Genomic DNA, 19896 nt, shown 5'->3' on the forward strand with positions numbered 1-19896 from the left:
GGCAATGTGACTGCAATAACCGTATTGCGAAAGATAACATGAAAAATTGACACTTTGGAGGTTATTGCACGTAGCAGTTCCCATTCCGGCTTTGAGTTCCTATGGTACAGCAGTGTCAACTGACGGTCCAGCAGAAGCACGCCAAATGCTCCCATAATTATCTGACCGGAGGTTCAATGTCTACTACTAGCCCTCCACCTCTGGGTTGCGAGTTCGAACCCATGTGGGGCAGTTGCCAGGTACTAACCGTAGGCTGGCGAGTGTTCTCCGGGTACTCCGGCTTTCCTCCACCTCCAAACCTGGCACGTCCTTAAATGACTCTGGCTGTTAATAGGGCGTTAAACAAAATAAACCAAACAAACCAAACTCTATTTATGTCTATGCGTCAGTCATTAAGACCTGAAGACTAAAGCAATTGACTGCCCACTCGTCCTCTTGATGTTTTTCACCCTCTCGTCCGGCTGATGTATTTCACCCTCTCATCCTCCTGATCTATTTCGCCCTCTCGTCCTCCTGATCTATTTCGCCCTCTCGTCCTCCTGATGTATTTCGCCCTCTCGTCCTCCTGATGTATTTCACCCTCTCGTTCTCCTGATGTATTTCACTCTCTTGTCCTCCTGATGTATTTCACCCTCTCGTTCTCCTGATGTATTTCACTCTCTTGTCCTCCTGATGTATTTCGCCCTCTCGTTCTCCTGATGTATTTCACCCTCTCGTTCTCCTGATGTATTTCACTATCTTGTCCTCCTGATGTATTTCACCCTCTCGTTCTCCTGATGTATTTCACTCTCTCGTCCTCCTGATGTATTTCACGCTCTCGTCCTCCTGATGTATTTCACCCTCTCGTCCTCCTGATGTATTTCACCATCTCGTCTTCCTGATGTATTTCACCCTCTCGTCCTCCTGATGTATTTCACCCTCTCGTTCTCCTGATGTATTTCACCCTCTCGTCCTCCTAATGTATTTCACCCTCTCGTCCTCCTGATGTTTTTCACACTCTCGTCCTCCTGATGTATTTCACCCTCTCGTCCTACTGATGTATTTCACCCTCTCGTCCTCCTGTTGTATTTCACCCTCTCGTTCTCCTGATGTATTTCACCCTCTCGTTCTCCTGATGTATTTCATCCTCTCGTTCTCCTGATGTATTTCACCATCTCGTCCTCCTGATGTATTTCACCTTCTCGTCCTCCTAATGTATTTCATCCTCTCGTCCTCCTGATGTTTTTCACCATCTCGTCCGGCTGATGTATTTCACCCTCCCGTTCTCCTGATGTATTTCACCCTCTCGTCCTCCATGTTGTAATAACTCACGTGCATAAATGGATTAAAATATAAACTTCGAATTAGGCCCATCAATTACATAAACAATACTCGCCCAGTTATTTTTCTTATTTCTATTATGATTTTCTCTGGGGATTATTTCAATGTCACGCGATAATCAATGACATGTCAAAAGTTGGTTGGTTTTTTTTTTGGTTTTTTTTTTTTATGTTGGTGTACGAACTGAAAAATCGATTATCCATAGAAAATGGCGAGGTTTATAATATGTGAAATTATGTATTTATTTAAGGATGTATGCAGCCTAATTATGATATAATATTTTCTGAAGAGTTGATTGATTCATGACTTACACCAATAGGCGTACACATTTCCTTGTGACGTTTGACCATGAACCATCATTAAGTCATTAGTTTATGGTTTGATACGCCTCTTATAGAGACACTCGCATATTGCTTATTATTCTTGTACGGTTGAAATGAAAGTAAACGTAGGTTCTCACAAAGATAGAGGTGTTAGAACATCTAGTCATTACCTGAAGTGCAATTGCTTATGAGCACGAAAATGTCTGGCAATGGTTAAAACGGACACGACGTTCCACAAGTTGTTGTCGTGTCTGTACGCGGACCCATGATGAACTGGGATTAAACACGAAATGACTCGTCAACCGTGAGGAAAGACCTCGTTCATATGTCTAGAATAGATCGAAATGGGTTTCTACAAAACGAATTAACATAAATGAGGTCAAAGCACGTCTGTCCATGAACGTCTCTTCTAGACACTAGAGGAACTGAAGTTATAAATCACCCGAGCGAGAGAAACCACAAAAATACCATCCATGAGTACAAATACAAAAATACCACCCAAGATCACCAAACAAAAATACAACCCAGATTACCAATACAAAAAAACACAATAGATTACCAATACAAAAAACACAATAGATTACCAATACAAAAAACACAATAGATTACCAATACAAAAAACACAATAGATTACCAATACAAAAAACACAATAGATTACCAATACAAAAAACACAATAGAATACCAATACAAAAAAACACAATAGAATACCAATACAAAAAACACAATAGAATACCAATACAAAAAAACACAATAGAATACCAATACAAAAAACACAATAGATTACCAATACAAAAAACACAATAGAATACCAATACAAAAAAACACAATAGAATACCAATACAAAAAAACACAATAGAATACCAATACAAAAAAAACACAATAGAATACCAATACAAAAAAACACAATAGAATACCAATACAAAAAAACACAATAGAATACCAATACAAAAAAACACAATAGAATACCAATACAAAAAAACACAATAGAATACCAAGACAAAAAACACAATAGAATACCAATACAAAAAAACACAATAGAATACCAATACAAAAAACACAATAGAATACCAATACAAAAAAACACAATAGAATACCAATACAAAAAAAACACAATAGAATACCAATACAAAAAAACACAATAGAATACCAATACAAAAAAACAACCCAAGGTACCAATACAAAAACACCACCCCAATGTACCAATACAAAAATACTACCCAGGATACCAATATAAAAATACCAACCTAGGGTACCGTTACAAAAATACCACCCCAGTGTACCAATACAAAAATACCACCCCGGTGTAGCAATACAAAAAAACTACCCAAGGTACCAATACAAAAACACCACCCCAATGTACCAATACAAAAATACTACCCAGGATACCAATATAAAAATACCAACCCAGGGTACCGTTACAAAAATACCACCCCAGTGTACCAATACAAAAACACCACCCCAGTGTACCAATACAAAAATACTACCCAGGATACAAATATAAAAATACCAACCCAGGGTACCGTTACAAAAATACCACCCCAGTGTAGCAATACAAAAGCACCACCCCAGTGTACGATACAAAAATACCACCCCAATGTACCAATACAAAAATACTACCCAGGATACCAATATAAAAATACCAACCCAGGGTACCGTTACAAAAATACCACCCCAGTGTAGCAATACAAAAATACCACCCCAATGTACCAATATAAAAATACCACTACAGGGTACAAAAACAAAAATACCACTACAGGGTACCAATACAAATATACCACCTCAAAATACTAATACAACAATACTACTCCCGTGTACCAATACAAAAATACCACTACAGGGTACAAATACAAAAATACCACTACAGAGTACAAAAACTAAAATACTACCACAGGGTACCAATACAAAAACACCACTCCAGGAAGGGTACCAATACAAATATATCACCTGTTGTATCGTTTCGTATGAACTGATCTGTAAAATTAACCAAACCAGGTGTGAGAGGGCTGACTACATGTGAAGTATATGTTGTTGATTGAATATGTGTCATCTTTGTTCACTACACCGAATTGCGATGTAACAGAAAGCATAATGGAAAAAAGGAAATGGAAAAAGAACGTTTACCTGTATTTATAAAGGTTCAAGCTCCTCGTAGACATTAGGACATCTGTGAATATCCTTAACGAGTCCGACTATAAAACGAAAGTTCGACCTGTTCTTAAAAAGGCAGGGACTAAAGAACGACTAGTTCCCTTTGGTAATACAGTTACCCTCAAGGTCGTAGGGATATGTCATCAAGAAGTTGAGACGGGTTCGAAAATTGACACAACAGAAATGTATGTTGTCAAGGGAAGAAACGTTGGCTCTACCATGGGCTATCAAACCTACCAGTAGGTTGTCAGTGATTCAGATTTAATTTGAAAATGGCCCAAAATGTGGAACCTACACTGTCATAAAATGGACAGTCTCATTTTCCCGAAATATTCCGAGGAATAGGAAAGCTTCAGAACCAGCATGTCAAGTTTCATATATACCCAGTAACGCAAAGAGTAAGAAAGATACCTCCTAGATAAGGTCAAATGTTGCACTCGATAAGGTAGTTGAGCAAGATATTATCGAGAACGCTGGAGGAGAAGCAACCTTCCCTTATTGTAACTCCCCCGAAGAAAAACTCGGATGAAATTATACTATGTGTAGATATGTGCGAGGCGAAGATCTTTTGTAGACACACTATGCCTATGGTAGAAGAACTTATTGTGGATTTGAATGGTGCAAAATATTTCAGCAAGTTAGACCTGCGCAGTGAATCTAATAGCATCTGCTTGAACTGGAGTCTGAATACAGGTATATAACATAATTCAACTCGCGCGTGTCTATTTGGACACAAGACTCCATTTCGGGATTTCATCAGCTCCTCAATTTTTTCTAGGAAACAATCCGTCAAGTGATTTAGAAAACCAATAGTTAACGCCATATAATGGACGACATCCTTATGTACGGCTAAAAAAGAAGGAGCATAACGTAGTCCTACAAAACGTGTTACAAAGACTGAGGGATCATGGCCTCTGACCTTCAATAGTCCTAATTGTTTCTTTCGGAAGGACAAAATAATAATTTTCGATGTATTGTCAGAGTCGGACGGTATATCTCGAGATGAGGAAAAGATAAGAGCTTTAAGTGAAGTTGAAAGGCCTGAAAAGGTCAAAGAGCTTCGTGTTTTCTGGGGATGACAATCTAGTGGGCATGGTTTACAAAAGGCTATGCTGACATTTGTGAACATTGAGAAAGTTGACAAAGAAAGATGTGCCATAATTGTGGGAAGAAAAACGTGAAATTGCTTTTACGGAACTGGAAGTTTACCGAGTGACACAGTCTTGGCCTACTTTGACTAAGAAAAACCTCGTGTGGACACCAGTGGGAGCAGAACTGACCCAGCACCATGCAAGTTGCGCTCCGACACCAGTCGAAACCCGGTATAATGAAATTGAAAAAGGTGGAATCTGAGGCTACAACCTTACAAATATGTGATCAAATATAAGCTTGGTGATAGAAATACAGCGGACTATTTATCCAGACACACTTGTGAACAGAAGGTAGTCGAACAATATAATAACTTAATTACAACTGAAGCTGTACCGAAGGCCTACCTCCATGGATGAGATAAGGGAAGCCAATCTTGGAAGCCTTATGGAACGTCATTGAAAACACACTGACGGGGATAAGGTACGAAATGAAACAGCTCAAAATAGAAAATGCAACATTTAATTTCCAAGGGCTGACTCTGCTGAGAAGTGTCAGAAATGAACACACTGTATATTCAGACAAAAAGACAAAAGAATAGTGTTATTTTGCACACAAGACAGAGCAATTGCTGTGTCGAATGAAAGGCATCAAGGAGTCTCGAAAATCCCCTGGCCTAGGCAGCATTTAAGGATTAAATAGTCTGCCAAGTTCTTATTCCAGAGAAGAAGAGTTTGGCGCCACTGAAAATGTCCTAACTACCAGCAGGACCATGGGGAAATGCAAGCATAACATTTTGTGGACCTCTGCCGACAGGGAAATACTGCTAGTCAGACGATTATTCGCGATACCCGATAGTTGAGATCACACGCTCAGTATCAGCTAGCAATTCCAAACCTAGACAATGTGATAAGCATGTTTGGAACCTCAGGAATAGTTAAAAGTGACAATGAAAGTTCATTTAATTCTGAACAGTTCAAATATGCTGGAGATATGGATTTTGACCACAGATGAATGACGCCGCGTTGGCCGAGGGCAAATGCACAGACTGGGGCTTTCAATAAGTCTCTGATTAAGGTCTTGTCCTCCGCAATTTAAGCTTGAAGGGAAAATAGGAGCAAGAAATGTAGGACGTTCACTATATTAGGTGATCTTTAAAAAAAGCCACTGACAGTAATCCCCGCTAGTTATCGAGGCTCCAGTGTCTCATTTATGACAAAAGATATTTTTTCATGTCATTGTAGACCAGACAAATTTTGTTTTGATGTGGATACCAGCCAAATGGCAATATCAGTCTTCTTTAATAAAAATTTCGGACTGTGCTCTGTTAATTCATTAAAATATCCATTCATTGGACACTTATATTCATAATTCTAAAAGAAGGAGGGGGTAGTATTGTTTCCTTAGTTATGACTGATCTGTAAAATAAACCTAACCGGAGGTGCGAGGAAAATAAAAAGACGGGACATGACTGAATTTATGTAAGGTTTCATTGATTGATTGGCCAGTCTGTGCTCATAACACCAAATTTCAGTGTAACAGCTAATATACCACCCCAAGGTACCAATACAAAAATACCACCCCAATGTACAAATACAAAAATACCACCCCAAGGTACCAATACAAAAATACCACCCCAATGTACCCATACAAAAATACCGCCATAGGGTACCAATACAAAAATACCGCCATAGGGTACCAATACAAAAATACCGCCATAGGGTACCAATACAAAAATACCGCCATAGGGTACCAATACAAAAATACCACCCCAATGTACAAATACAAAAATACCGCCATAGGGTAACAATACAAGAATACCACCCCAATGTACAAATACAAAAATACCGCCATAGGGTACCAATACAAAAATACCACCCCAATGTACAAAATCAAAAATACCACCATAGGATACCAATACAAATACCACCATAGGGTACCAATACAAAAATACCGCCATAGGGTACCCATACAAAAATACCGCCATAGGGTACCAATACAAAAATACCGCCATAGGGTACCAATACAAAAATACCGCCATAGGGTACCAATACAAAAATACCGCCATAGGGTACCAATACAAAAATACCACCCCAATGTACAAATACAAAAATACCACCATAGGGTAACAATACAAGAATACCACCCCAATGTACAAATACAAAAATACCGCCATAGGGTACCAATACAAAAATACCACCCCAATGTACAAAATCAAAAATACCACCATAGGATACCAATACAAATACCACCATAGGGTACCAATACAAAAATACCGCCATAGGGTACCTATACAAAAATACCACCCTAGGATACCAATACAAAAATACCACCCTAGGATACCAATACAAAAATACCACCATAGGATACCAATACAAAAATACCACCCCAATGTACCAATACAAAAATACCACCATAGGATACCAATACAAAAATACCACCATAGGGTACCAATACAAGAATACCACCATAGGGTACCAATACAAAAATACCACCCAAATGTACCAATACAAAAATACCGCCATAGGGTACCAATACAAAAATACCACCCCAATGTACCAATACAAATATACCACCACAATGCACCAATACAAAAATACCACTACAGGGTACCAATACAAAAATACTACTCCCGTGTGCCAATACAAAAATACCACCTAGGATACCAATACAAAAATACCACCCCAATGTACCAATACAAAAATACCACCCCAATGTCCCAATACAAAAATACCATAACAATGTACCAATACAAAAATACCACTACAGGGTACCAATACAAATATACCACCACAATGTACCAATACAAAAATACCACTACAGGGTACCAATACAAAAATACCACCCCAATGTACCAATACAAAAATACCACCACAATGTACCAATACAAAAATACCACCCCAATGTACCAATACAAAAATACCACTAAATGGTACAAAAACAAAAATACCACTACAGGGTACCAATACAAAAATACTACTCCCGTATGCCAATACAAAAATACCACCCCAATGTACCAATACAAAAATACCACCATAGGGTACCAATACAAAAATACCACCCCAATGTACCAATACAAAGATACCACCACAATGTACCAATACAAAATACCACTACAGGGTACCAATACAAAAATACCATCACAATGTACCAATACAAAAATACCACTACAGGGTACCAATACAAAAATACCAACCCAATGTACCAATACAAAAATACCACCACAATGTACCAATACAAAAATACCACTACAGGGTACCAATACAAGTATACCACCACAATGTACCAATACAAAAATACCACCACAATGTACCAATACAAAAATACCACTACATGGTACAAAAACAAAAATACCACTACAGGGTACCAATACAAAATACCAGCATAGGGTACCAATACAAAAATACCACTACAGGGTACCAATACAAAAATACCAGCATAGGGTACCAATACAAAAATACCACTACAGGGTACCAATACAAAAATACCACCCCGGTGTACCAATACAAAAATACCACCATAGGGTACCAATACAAAAATACCACCCCAATGTACCAATACAAAAATACCACCACAATGTACCAATACAAAATACCACCACAATGTACCAATACAAAAATACCACTACAGGGTACCAATACAAAAATACCACCACAATGTACCAATACAAAAATATCACTACAGGGTACCAATACAAAAATACCACCCCAATGTACCAATACAAAAATACCAGCATAAGGTACCACTACAAAAATACCACCCCAATGTACCAATACAAAAATACCACCATAGGGTACCAATACAAAAATACCAACCCAATGTACCAATACAAAAATACCACCACAGTGTACCAATACAAAAATACCACCCCAGTGTACCAATACAAAAATACCACTATATGGTACCAATACAAAAATACCAACCCAATGTACCAATACAAAAATACCACAATAGGATACCAATAAAAATAAAAAGCCGCCCTATGGTATCAATACAAAATACGATCACATGATCCCAAAACAATAATACTCCCAGGTAGCCCGAGTTTCCTCTTGCCGTGTGTGGTATAGGGCCAGAGCGCACAATATTGGTACCACGCAGTTTTTGTTCATCTTGACTAAAGCAGTCTACTGTCTTATGTTTATATCTATTGACAGAGAGAATCTCAAGTGACATTCGCCTGTAGCAATATGATATTTATGCTCACAGCCCCATAATACTATAAAAAAACAAAAACAAAAAACAAAAACAAGAAAAAAAAATGTTTACGTTACGGATTGGTCTACAAAATATGTATCAATTCAGACATAAATTGTTATACATTGGTTCCAATATGTGATGTATTATGAATACATTGGGAACGCCTTCTTCGTTCAGACTTGATACTGTATTTCCTGTACGCTTCATTGCTAAGGTTCCTTTTTTCGTGGTTTATCTTAATAACAGAATTATCTCCTCGTATCGAATTTCACAGTCTAAACCTTTGTTATCACAAAGACTCTCCAGTTATATATTCTGTGTTATATTCTAAATATGTATGTAATTGGGAGGAAAACATAATTAAACCATAATTGTTTAATTTTAACACCTTCAAAAGCTGACTTAAACAGTTAAATATGGTTGTTTTCACCAATGTTCTGGTTGACTGATGGTTCATATGGGTGAGGTTTGATTGCGTTGATTTCACTGATATATTTCTACTTGGTCTGTTTGCGTTTGTTTTCTTGAAATTGCCCAAAGCAGAGAAACACAACTGTGGCTTTACCATCAAAATATAGGGTGAAAGGATTGTTAAAAGGGTCGCCAAGTGAGAAAAAAAATCTGTTCAATGTTCCTGTGATCAATGCGTTGAGGCAACGGTCCAGGGGAAACAACTCGTATAAAACTATTGACTTAATTGTTGTTGTTAACACACAAAATAACAATGTTTTTTGTTTTGTTTTTGTTTGTATCTACTAATATTGTCTTTCAATTGACGACATGTGCAAACAGGACAACTCACCTGTCGATGCGACGTTTTCTTTCAAATCATAACAGAAATCCGTAGGTCGATCCAGAATTTGCTTGAAATATATATAGATTGTCAAAAGTGAAAATGAAAGTAAAAAACGCAAGCTATCTAAATCGCGCCTATATATGATTGAAATAAAACATAAAATGCACATTAATAATACAAAAAGTATTCTTACATAATATACACCATACCTGGTGACTTATAGTGTTTCCTTTGTGTTAGATTATTTTGATATATTCATATGTGACATATGTTTTTGGGGTAAAAATGTTGTTCTTTGATTATTCTATAATCACAATTATCCATATCTTGGTGTGATTACCAAAAATATGTTTTTTTTTTTACAATATTGTCTAAATAACCTTTTATAATATCCTTTATTACCGAAATGAAACCGTATGACAACAGAACCATTCTCAACAAAATATATCCAGTCATAGATTTATAGTAAAAATAACGCTCGTGATGCTGTCCCAGTAAGAAAGCAAGCACAAAACTAAAATGGATGTCAGTTCGGGAAATAGGACACCCTTGCAATTTGTTTAATATTAACATTTTACAAACAGATTTTTTTTATATATTGAGCTGGTCTTTCGGATTATAACAGTTGGAGTTATCTTCATGGGCACTTCCATAAAAAAGGGTTAATTTAAGAATATATATAATATGGCCTGGTCATGGGTACAGTGGAAAGATTCCACAGTCTCCAGTTAAAGTGGTGATTAAGTTTCCACAATACCAAGTTTTCGCCATACCTTTTGGTGTTTTAACCTTACCGAACCATGGGACGTTTTCGTTTTTGCGGTCCAAACGGTTTGACCAGTTGGATCCTTGATGTTCGTTTATGAAATACAGACGACCTCATGATTTTATATTGTTTTTAGACAAGCCATGACAAAGATTTCCAAGGCCTGTATTAACATTTGCAAGTCTGTCAAGATATGTGTCTGAATTATTACATTTAAAAACGGACGAGTCGGTCTGTCCGCATAAACGAACAGGCCAAAGGAAGTCTGAGAAAGTCACGTCCGTCGAACGCTTGACGGAGTGCATTTAAGAAAGCGTATACAGGACATTGATGAAGACGAATCCGAGGTGTTCCGATTAAGTTGTATAAGAAAAATAATGCTGAACGTTGTCAGCATGAATTCGAAGCTCGTGAGCCGTTTTCGAAGCCTTCGGACCACCAACAAGTTTATTGACAGCATAAACAGGTGCATATTTGATAACTATAATAGATATTGATTTTTTTACCCGCAACACTCAGTTTCGTGTGACCAATTTATTAGAATACACCGATTGTTTTTGCTATTGTACTATATTACAGTACTTCAGCAACTGCTTAGGCTAGCGGAATAACATTTTACTGTTAAGTCAATAGTGGCATGTACTCCCATACAACGTGAAGGTAGTGTAATTGTACTACCGTAATTAGAATAACTTAATAATTATAGTGTTATATCAAGGTCACGAGTACGAAACTGATCATTTGGACATCCATTCATTTGGCAACTGTAACTGAACGTGCGTCTGTATAATGTCAAAATAGATGTCAAATAGACATGTCCCATCACACCTGAGTTTTGGGGAATCAAATCTCGTTTTGGGGAATCAAAAACACTCAACATACACTCTTGTATTTTTTAAAATACGTATCTGCATCGCATTACCAACATTCAACCCCTCAAACCTACACATAATGTTACAGTTTTGGCCATTTCGGTTTACTTGCCTATCTAGCCCGTGTTTCCTCTGGCCCTGACACCATGTCCGGTATCGGGGCAAGAGGAAACTCGGGCTATTGCCTATCATGACAAACCACTAGTATAAACTTATCCTACTTACATTCCTAATGACATGGCATTTCAACAGTGTAGTTGAAACAAAATGCTGTGTATTCGGAGCAATATAATTTTTGCCCAAATAGTGTAATCAAAATGGTGTTAAGGAAAACGTGTATTATGATTATAAAGCCTACTGAGTTAGCATGAAAAATAAAGGAGATATTTTAAGACAGAAAAATCAATACATCAGAATTTTCATTGCAGCGTAATAATTATTGATAAATATTGATAAGAATGTGCAATGGAATAATATATTTTTTCTGTTTGGCATTTCCAGTGTTCATCTTGTTCCTACTAAAATTGTTTAATTGTCACTTTGTTTACTGTTCGCTGCAATGTGAAGGTGTGTAGCGGTCTGTACAGATAAGTGTGAACTCACAAGACTATGTAATATTTGATATTATTTTTTCAGACCAAATAAAAGATGTGTGCACAAATGTGTTGTACACTGTCAGGAAGAACAAAAAGAGATCCCAAATGAGATGAAAGAGTATTGGAAAAGAAGAGAAAGACTTCTTGCATCAAATCCAGTAAAATATTCCACAGAAAAAGCTTCCAAATGGGACATGAAAACAATGGGAACTGTTTCAAAGAAAGTTCCCTTTCATAGGAGTATGAGTGCTATTTTCAGTTTGATAGTGTTGATCATCTATTTGATAAAGCGTGAAGAGAACGACTTGGATGAAGGTATTATGAATGAAGGGAAAACTGCAGAAGAATTTCAAGAATACCTCAACAAACTGAAAGAAAAAAAAGAGAGGAAAAGATAATTATTAAGAGCACTAAATTATAAGGTTCTGTTTGATACTAGTTGACATTTATTAATAACAACACTATATTTGTGGTGGGTAATTTGATATACATAGTGGATGGAAATAAAATAATTAAAATTAATCCTTCGTTCTATTGTAAGTTTACTTTTCTTTTCAACACTGCTAGCCTGAAACAGCTCCATACATAGTTTACCAAAATTTGTTCTGGAGCATCCTCCAGTAATGTAGAAACGGAGAATCTTACTGCCTGGAAATGATAGGGCTGGATTGCATTTGATGTGCAAAGTGGGAGAAAATAAGAGGTAAAAATCACTTTTGTTAATGTATGAATAGAAAATTTCTATCCAATGAATTTAAGATCAGATTCATCTAGGACCAGATGGCATGCCAATGTCGAGCAAGTATACTTTGAGGTAGAGTATGAAAATTAAATGATTACAACAAAATTTGCCAAGTCGTCATTCTTAAAACTGGGAAATCAACTACCGGGGTAGTATCTAATAGAAAGGCAATACAAGTTTAAATGTTACTGGTGGGCATAGAAAAGGGAAGTGTTTCCCCTCCCCTGGTTTGGCCCCTAGTTGTGCATATTGAATGTCGACTGTTGAAGTTTATAATCGCCATGTTCACTAATTGTGAAAGGTTTTTCACAGATCTTTCTCAAATTTCATCTGCAGGTTCCCCTTGATCTCTAGATGTGCATGTAAGATGGCGGTTTTGATTTTGTCACTTAAAGTTTGTTATTGCTATTTCTCAGAAAGTCCTTCATGGACATTTCTTGAATTTCATTTTGGTTAAGCTTGTATTGGAGTTTTTGACCTTATATTATTTCATTGAGACTGCTTGATAGATCTTTCTCAGATTATTATGTAAGTTCGGCTTGTTTTCAAATGATAAAGAAGAAAAAGGGAAAGACCAGTGTTACAGAGTTTTCCAAAAACTTTATTGAAGTTCAGGTTCCCTAGGGATGTGAAAAGACCACAGGGATTGTTTTTATGTTTAATCCCCAGCAATTTGTATGTTTTGGGGTATATTGCTTAGCTCCAGAGAAGACATTAATATCAATATTGCCAAATAGACCCAACCCTCAGGCTCCTGGAGGAGTTGGTCCATCATTTGTATAAAATTGAATCCCAATCACCTAGGGATGCTGCCACAGAAATGTAAATGTCATACCTTGCCGAGTTTCAGAAAAGAGTGTTATTAGCAAGAAATGTACAAGTTGTATCCATTACTTTTTTACAGTGTAGCCACATCCACCAGTCCCCTTTTGGCCAATGGGAAGAGTCCTACAATTTTGAATCCCTACCCGATAGGAGTGCTACCAGTCAAATATTAGCCATATCTAATGCTTAGTTTCTTTTGTATCAATTTAGCCAAATCAACGCCTTTTGGCCTTGGAGAGATCAGTCCCACTATTTGTACAATTTGCACAGGGGAGTCAATAGCACCATTAGTACCAGCTTGAATGTTAACCTCCCAGAGATGCTTATTTAATTCCAATCAGTGGTTATACACCAGGGTATGGCATAAGCTCACCTTGGTCCTTCAGACCACAGGCTTATAAATGGTAGAGATTTCAAAATCATTGATTGGATATAAGTATATATTAAGTGTCAACCATCGATATTCCAGTATTAATTGTAAAGCAGTTTAAATACAAAATCCTTTAAAATAATCATTCTTTTCCCCTGGGTAGTATAGGCCCATTTACTACCTGGAACAGGGTGCTGCATCTTCGGCTTGCTGGGCATGTTATACTTGGTGATAGTTTAATCATGAAGATGTTAGCATTATAAGTACTATTTCTGATAACCGACAACTTAAACAAGAGGCCCATGGGTCTCCATGGTTACCAGAGAATTGAAATATTTTGGTTGATCTAACGGACCCTTTTTGGTCCCACCCATCAGTGACCAGTCCAAGGGGTCAGTCAGGGCCAACATGTGAATAACATTATGCTGTCGTCCCATGCTGATGTTAAGAAAATTCGAATATTTTCAATAGAAATCAAACAAATAGTCAACAAGGGCTCGTTGGAGGGCCACAACATACGCCCGCCACAATATTTGACACTTGGAAGGGGGTAGTTTCACAGGTTGTAATGCTTTAAAATGAAATATTGTTGGGAAGTTGGAAGGAGATATTGATGCACATAATGGTGTGTAGTTGAAACTGAAGGGCAACTTTAAATGACGAGATGTATATATATTGCAAATATGGGAAACCTTGGTTTAGACACAACACAAACATTAGTTCACATGTTTATATACAGAATATATACATTAAAAGAACCTCTTTGCAAAGAATCAGCTTCCTAATACCATTATTAAGTGAATGGTGAGCAATTACAAAATCATCAAAGGGGAATAACTCCGCAAATACGGGGGTAAGGGGCATGATTTTGGTATGCGACACTCCGGCTCATCAAGATGTGTATTTGTGTCAAGTACGGAGAGTCTGGGTCGAGTAGTATTGGAGTTATGGTCCGAATAAGTAAAATCATCAAAGGGGAATAACTCCACAAATAAGGGGGTAACTTGGTAAGGGGCATGATTTCGGTATGAGACACTCCGGCTCATCAAGATGTATACCGTATTTGTATAAAGTATGGAGAGCCAGCTGGGTCTAGTAGTATTGGAGTTATGGTCCGGACACCATATGTGCCCGCCTGCCACCATAACATAATACGTCCAGCCTTTCGACGGGCGTATAAAAATGTGATTTCCCTTTATAAACTATAGCAGTCACTAGTGTACCCCCTCCCCAAGGGCAGGAAATTCACAATTTAGGTAAAGCATCTCCAGACCCTTCCGCCTATGAACTATAATGAAGAGGATTTGGTTCTACGTTGTTTGGGCCTTGAAGAGATTTTTGAAATTTCAGTCAATTAGACCCTTTTTAGCCCCTGGGGATGGGGGTCAGTCAGGGCCAACATTTGCATATCATCAAACTGTCATCCCAAGCTGATGAATTCCAATACAAATCAAAGTTTATCCAACAAATAATAGTCAAAATGTGATTTCCCCAATATAAACTATAGTAAAGTCAACCTCCTTCCCAGGGGCAAACATGAGACCCCAGGGTCATGAATTTCACAATTTTGTTGAGCACCAAAGAACCTTTCCATAGATCTATAAGGAATGTTTGATTGATCATTCTATCATATCTGATTAGAAGATAGTTTTAGTCAATTTGGCCCTGCCACTCAGGGGTTGGGGAACAATATAATTCACAATTTTGGTTGACCTTTAACCATAGAAGCTTTCTGTTAAAGTCCATTGAATTTGGTCAAGCAGTTCTGGAAAAGTTGAAATTGTAAATTGTTTAGATGCACGCAACAGACAAAGGTGATTAGAATGTTACTTGAGACTTTATCTCAGGTAACCCAAAAAGGTCTTTCATTGCATTTACGAGTTGTAACTGGTACAGCTGAACTTGCTTTTCTATAAAGGCCAAATGAAAAGATATACATCTTGCGACACAATCAGTAAAATACTTGGTTCAGGAAAACTTCTTGGTAACTAACATTTAAGATTCTAGCCTGCATATTTATAATGCAAATTATCAAGAAAACATGGTAAATAATATCAAAATTACAAAACTTTTACAAATTCCAATTTTCTCAAATAGACAATATAAAAACATATATCACTTATTTGGCCTTTAATTACAAACTTAAAACAAAAATTGGTAATAAATATACTACATTTATTTTGTTGACCAAAACGATACAAAAACACTTACAACACAAAAAGTCAATGTCGGATAGTGACCAACAAGATCTTGCATTGCTGCTTTGATTGCCAAGAACACTTGCAAAATTGAAAATACAATATCTTGTTGGTTACTACATCCTGAAAGTTAAGAGCAAGAATAGATTGTTTAAAAGAATTATCTTCGTTGATCAACTGTTAAAATCCAATTTTAAAACCAGGAAAGTAAAAACTGCTGCAATTGATGAGATGTTGAACTACACAATTCAATGTTGTGAATTTCTGTCCATGCTAGAGGTATATTTCATGTTTGTTTTTTCCCAATCCGTTGATCATCCGTTAAACACAAAATAAGTTAGTTGCACATACTCAATATGGTAGACCAACTATTACGACTTGCGCATGATCTGTAGAAATTGTCTGATCATTTAGATAAAATTTTCATGAAATGAGTGATGAAATGAAACTGGATGGAGTCTTTAAGCACGTTCACCACGGATTCTTCTAGCCAACTGTATGTCCTTGGGCATGATTGTTACTCGTTTAGCATGGATGGCACACAAGTTTGTGTCTTCAAACAATCCTACGAGGTAGGCTTCACTTGCTTCCTATATTTGGAAAAGGAAAACAGATTCAAATAGTTATTTTATCTGGTTAACAAATACCGGTAACTGAAATATTGGTTGTCATTTTAATCAAATTAAGCTTGGCCAAGATGAGCCATATATGCATATGCAAAGTAACAATAGTAATTATTCACACTGAATAAAGGTATACATGCAAGCTACAATATTTAAGAAACCAGTTCTGTAATTGTCAAAATTGATATCAAAGTACGAGTGGATTGCTTACCAAAATTGCTTAAATGTATTTCTTCAAAATATTTTATTGTCAACACAACAAGTATAAATTTCCATTGAATATTGTACAAAATTGGTGTTGGCAAAAAGGATTGGACAACAGGCTCAGCCTATATTAGTCCTTTCCTATAAGTTTCCAGTTTAGTGAACATGAAGTAGGAAAAGTCAATAAATGATATATATAAACAAAGAAAACATATTCTCACTCACTCTCACACTACTATGTACTCATGATATATTTTTAAGTTGATTTAACCTTTATATAAACAAATGAGTATATATAGACATAAATATTACTTATAATTTTTAAAGCGTTTACTTTTTTAAATGTATTTGTATATAATTGGAATAATAAAATAATTTTTGAATTGAATTGTTAAAGTAATACTCGGTAAATAATGGTGCATTAATTAATGACATGGAAAATAATTCTAGGACGTTTAAAAGTGTTTTTAATGATGGAAATATTACCTGAAGAGCACCAATAGCTGCACTCTGGAATCGGAGGTCTGTCTTGAAGTCCTGAGCAATTTCTCTGACCAATCTCTGGAATGGCAATTTCCTGATGAGCAATTCTGTGGACTTCTGGTATCTCCTAATTTCTCTGAGAGCTACTGTACCAGGCCTGTACCTATGTGGCTTCTTAACGCCACCTGTGGATGGTGCACTCTTTCTAGCTGCCTTTGTTGCAAGCTGTTTCCTGGGTGCCTTTCCTCCAGTGGATTTTCGAGCAGTCTGCTTTGTTCTTGCCATCTTGATTCACGATGAAGTCTACAAAACGAGATTAGATTTAAACAAACACTTCTTCACTAGACAAACCAACTGTAAAACTTCACCGTTCAAAGTTTTATGAAAGATAGTTTATGGTAATCATTTTCAATACCTGTGAAGTGAAACAAAATGTATTAACCGTTTCAACTTTATTCAACTAAAAGTATCGGTTGTACCCCTCTACATCCCGCCACCCATACCCCATTTTGGCGGGACTACGACTGGATACGAGCATGACGATGAAAAAATATGTTTCAACAACTTTGTATGTTTAAGAATGACATGTATGATTTCCGAACATGCAACAATCTACGTGAACGCCGACTTTGCATTAAAATGGTCTATTTTTAACCAAAACAGGAAGCAGGTCTGAACCGCGCAAATTCTATATTTAGATCTTCCATGAGCTCTTTGTTTTCATTTAATTCTTAACATTTCGATACATTTCTGAACAACACACACGACATAATAATAAATACATTTAGGCAAACTTATTAACGACTGATATTTATACATAATTTGATTACTAATGTTGACAAAACCCCATGCGTCTCATTGGCAAAGTTTCACATTACCGCTTGTACTGACAACAACCAAAATGGCGTATCCCACGCCGAGTTACAACTAGCATCAAAACAAATACCCCAATACAACCTTCAGCCATTAGATACACGTTTAGTTATATGATTTCAGTTCAGAAACATCTTTCCGTGTTCTACTAGGGACATACGGGATGGTCACCAATTTTCTTACCTTCTTCACTGACGACGATTTACAATTTGCCGCACAAATTTTCGCTACGAATTGTGGATATGAATACAAAATGAGTTCACACGAAACGTCATTTTGGATTGGGGTTTCTGATTGGTTCATTGCTCAGAAAGACCACGGTAACTATTGGTCGTCAGTTCTTAGTTATCATTGGCTGTTAAGAACCAGTATACAAGTAGTGATTAGTCAATTTTGAGAACATTTCATTGGTTAAACTTTCAATCCTACCTAGGACGGTTTTCGAGCAGAAAAATAGAACATGGCTCTGCAAAATGATACACTGCGCTTTATACTTTATATCAATCATATACATGCTAAACAAGTATTATTTATACTTTTCTTTTAATTCGACAAATTATACATATTTTATTTTTAGTCTATGATATATATATTAGATCTAGACTATATATATATTGAAATGCCAGTAACGAATATATTAAAGAAACATTTCTTCAGAGACAGCTTTCCCACAACTTACATGTACGAACTTAAATTATTAAACATTGCCGAAAATGGATGATATCTTTATAAATGTACATGTTTTGACAAATATTTAAACATAAGCATTTAATAATCAAGGCTTACTATATTGTCTGGTCTATGGCTAGGTTGGCTATTTTTTTAAATGATAAAAAACTACTGTATCTAACGAAATCATTAAAAACCGGAAAGAATATCATATACTCACGGTTATTTTTGGCGCCTTCGCAGAGAATTTCACAGACTATACTGACCAAAGAAGGTATATAGGTTGTATTTATACCTATTGTCCGTCCGGTAAGGCCATATTCCCGTTTCCTTCAAGGAACGGATATATGTAATTAGCCTATCACTCGAGGCATTTTACCACCCAAAGTGTCTCGTCCGAGCTAATAAAGGTGCTGAACCTGTAGAGTGGGTCTATAAAGATATTGAACCGCCACAGGCAGCTCTCTTTTATGTCTTTGAAGAACGTGTCATGTTCATCCTCGACGTACTTTGTTAAAAACTTACATAACCAATTTATTAACCAAATATAGGTATAACGATTAACAGGCTGTCTAGATCTGCTTCGTTCTAAAACGAAACGCTTGAAATTAATACATATTTAAACAAAAATACTCAATATTATATTATATGATATGAGAACAAGTATAATGATATTATACATAGAACTTATATTCATCAGAAATATGTATAAACATGGGTTTTTTTCTTCAAAATATCAAACAAATCCATGTAGACCTATTTAAACCGTGGCTATTACGTCCCGTTTTAGAAAAGTC

The 19896-nt window shown here is 36.6% G+C and overlaps 2 protein-coding genes across 3 annotated transcripts; one reads left to right on the forward strand and one right to left on the reverse strand.

The window, feature by feature from the left end:
• Window positions 1-10955: 10955 nt before the first annotated feature.
• On the forward strand, window positions 10956-12634 carry LOC117334623. Its single transcript, XM_033894337.1, has 2 exons — window positions 10956-11110; window positions 12153-12634. Exons 1-2 carry the CDS (start codon window positions 11022-11024, stop codon window positions 12508-12510), a joined length of 447 nt encoding a protein of 148 aa, XP_033750228.1. The 5' UTR covers window positions 10956-11021; the 3' UTR covers window positions 12511-12634.
• A 3573-nt stretch (window positions 12635-16207) lies between these two features.
• Window positions 16208-19426, reverse strand: LOC117334629 (histone H3.3A). 2 transcript variants are annotated; one of them, XM_033894359.1, is made up of 3 exons: window positions 19320-19426; window positions 17561-17860; window positions 16208-16837 (listed from the first exon to the last, which is right to left on the reverse strand). In XM_033894359.1, the coding sequence occupies exons 2-3, from the start codon at window positions 17840-17842 to the stop codon at window positions 16709-16711; spliced, it is 411 nt and encodes a 136-aa protein (XP_033750250.1). In that variant the 5' UTR covers window positions 17843-17860; window positions 19320-19426; the 3' UTR covers window positions 16208-16708. The 2 variants fall into 2 exon arrangements, with proteins under 2 accessions (XP_033750250.1, XP_033750241.1); XM_033894350.1 differs by lacking the exon at window positions 19320-19426 and adding an exon at window positions 18614-18739.
• Between the last annotated feature and the right edge of the window lie 470 nt (window positions 19427-19896).

Source organism: Pecten maximus, chromosome 1 (assembly GCF_902652985.1).
Source record: "Pecten maximus chromosome 1, xPecMax1.1, whole genome shotgun sequence".
NCBI lineage: Eukaryota > Metazoa > Mollusca > Bivalvia > Pectinida > Pectinidae > Pecten > Pecten maximus.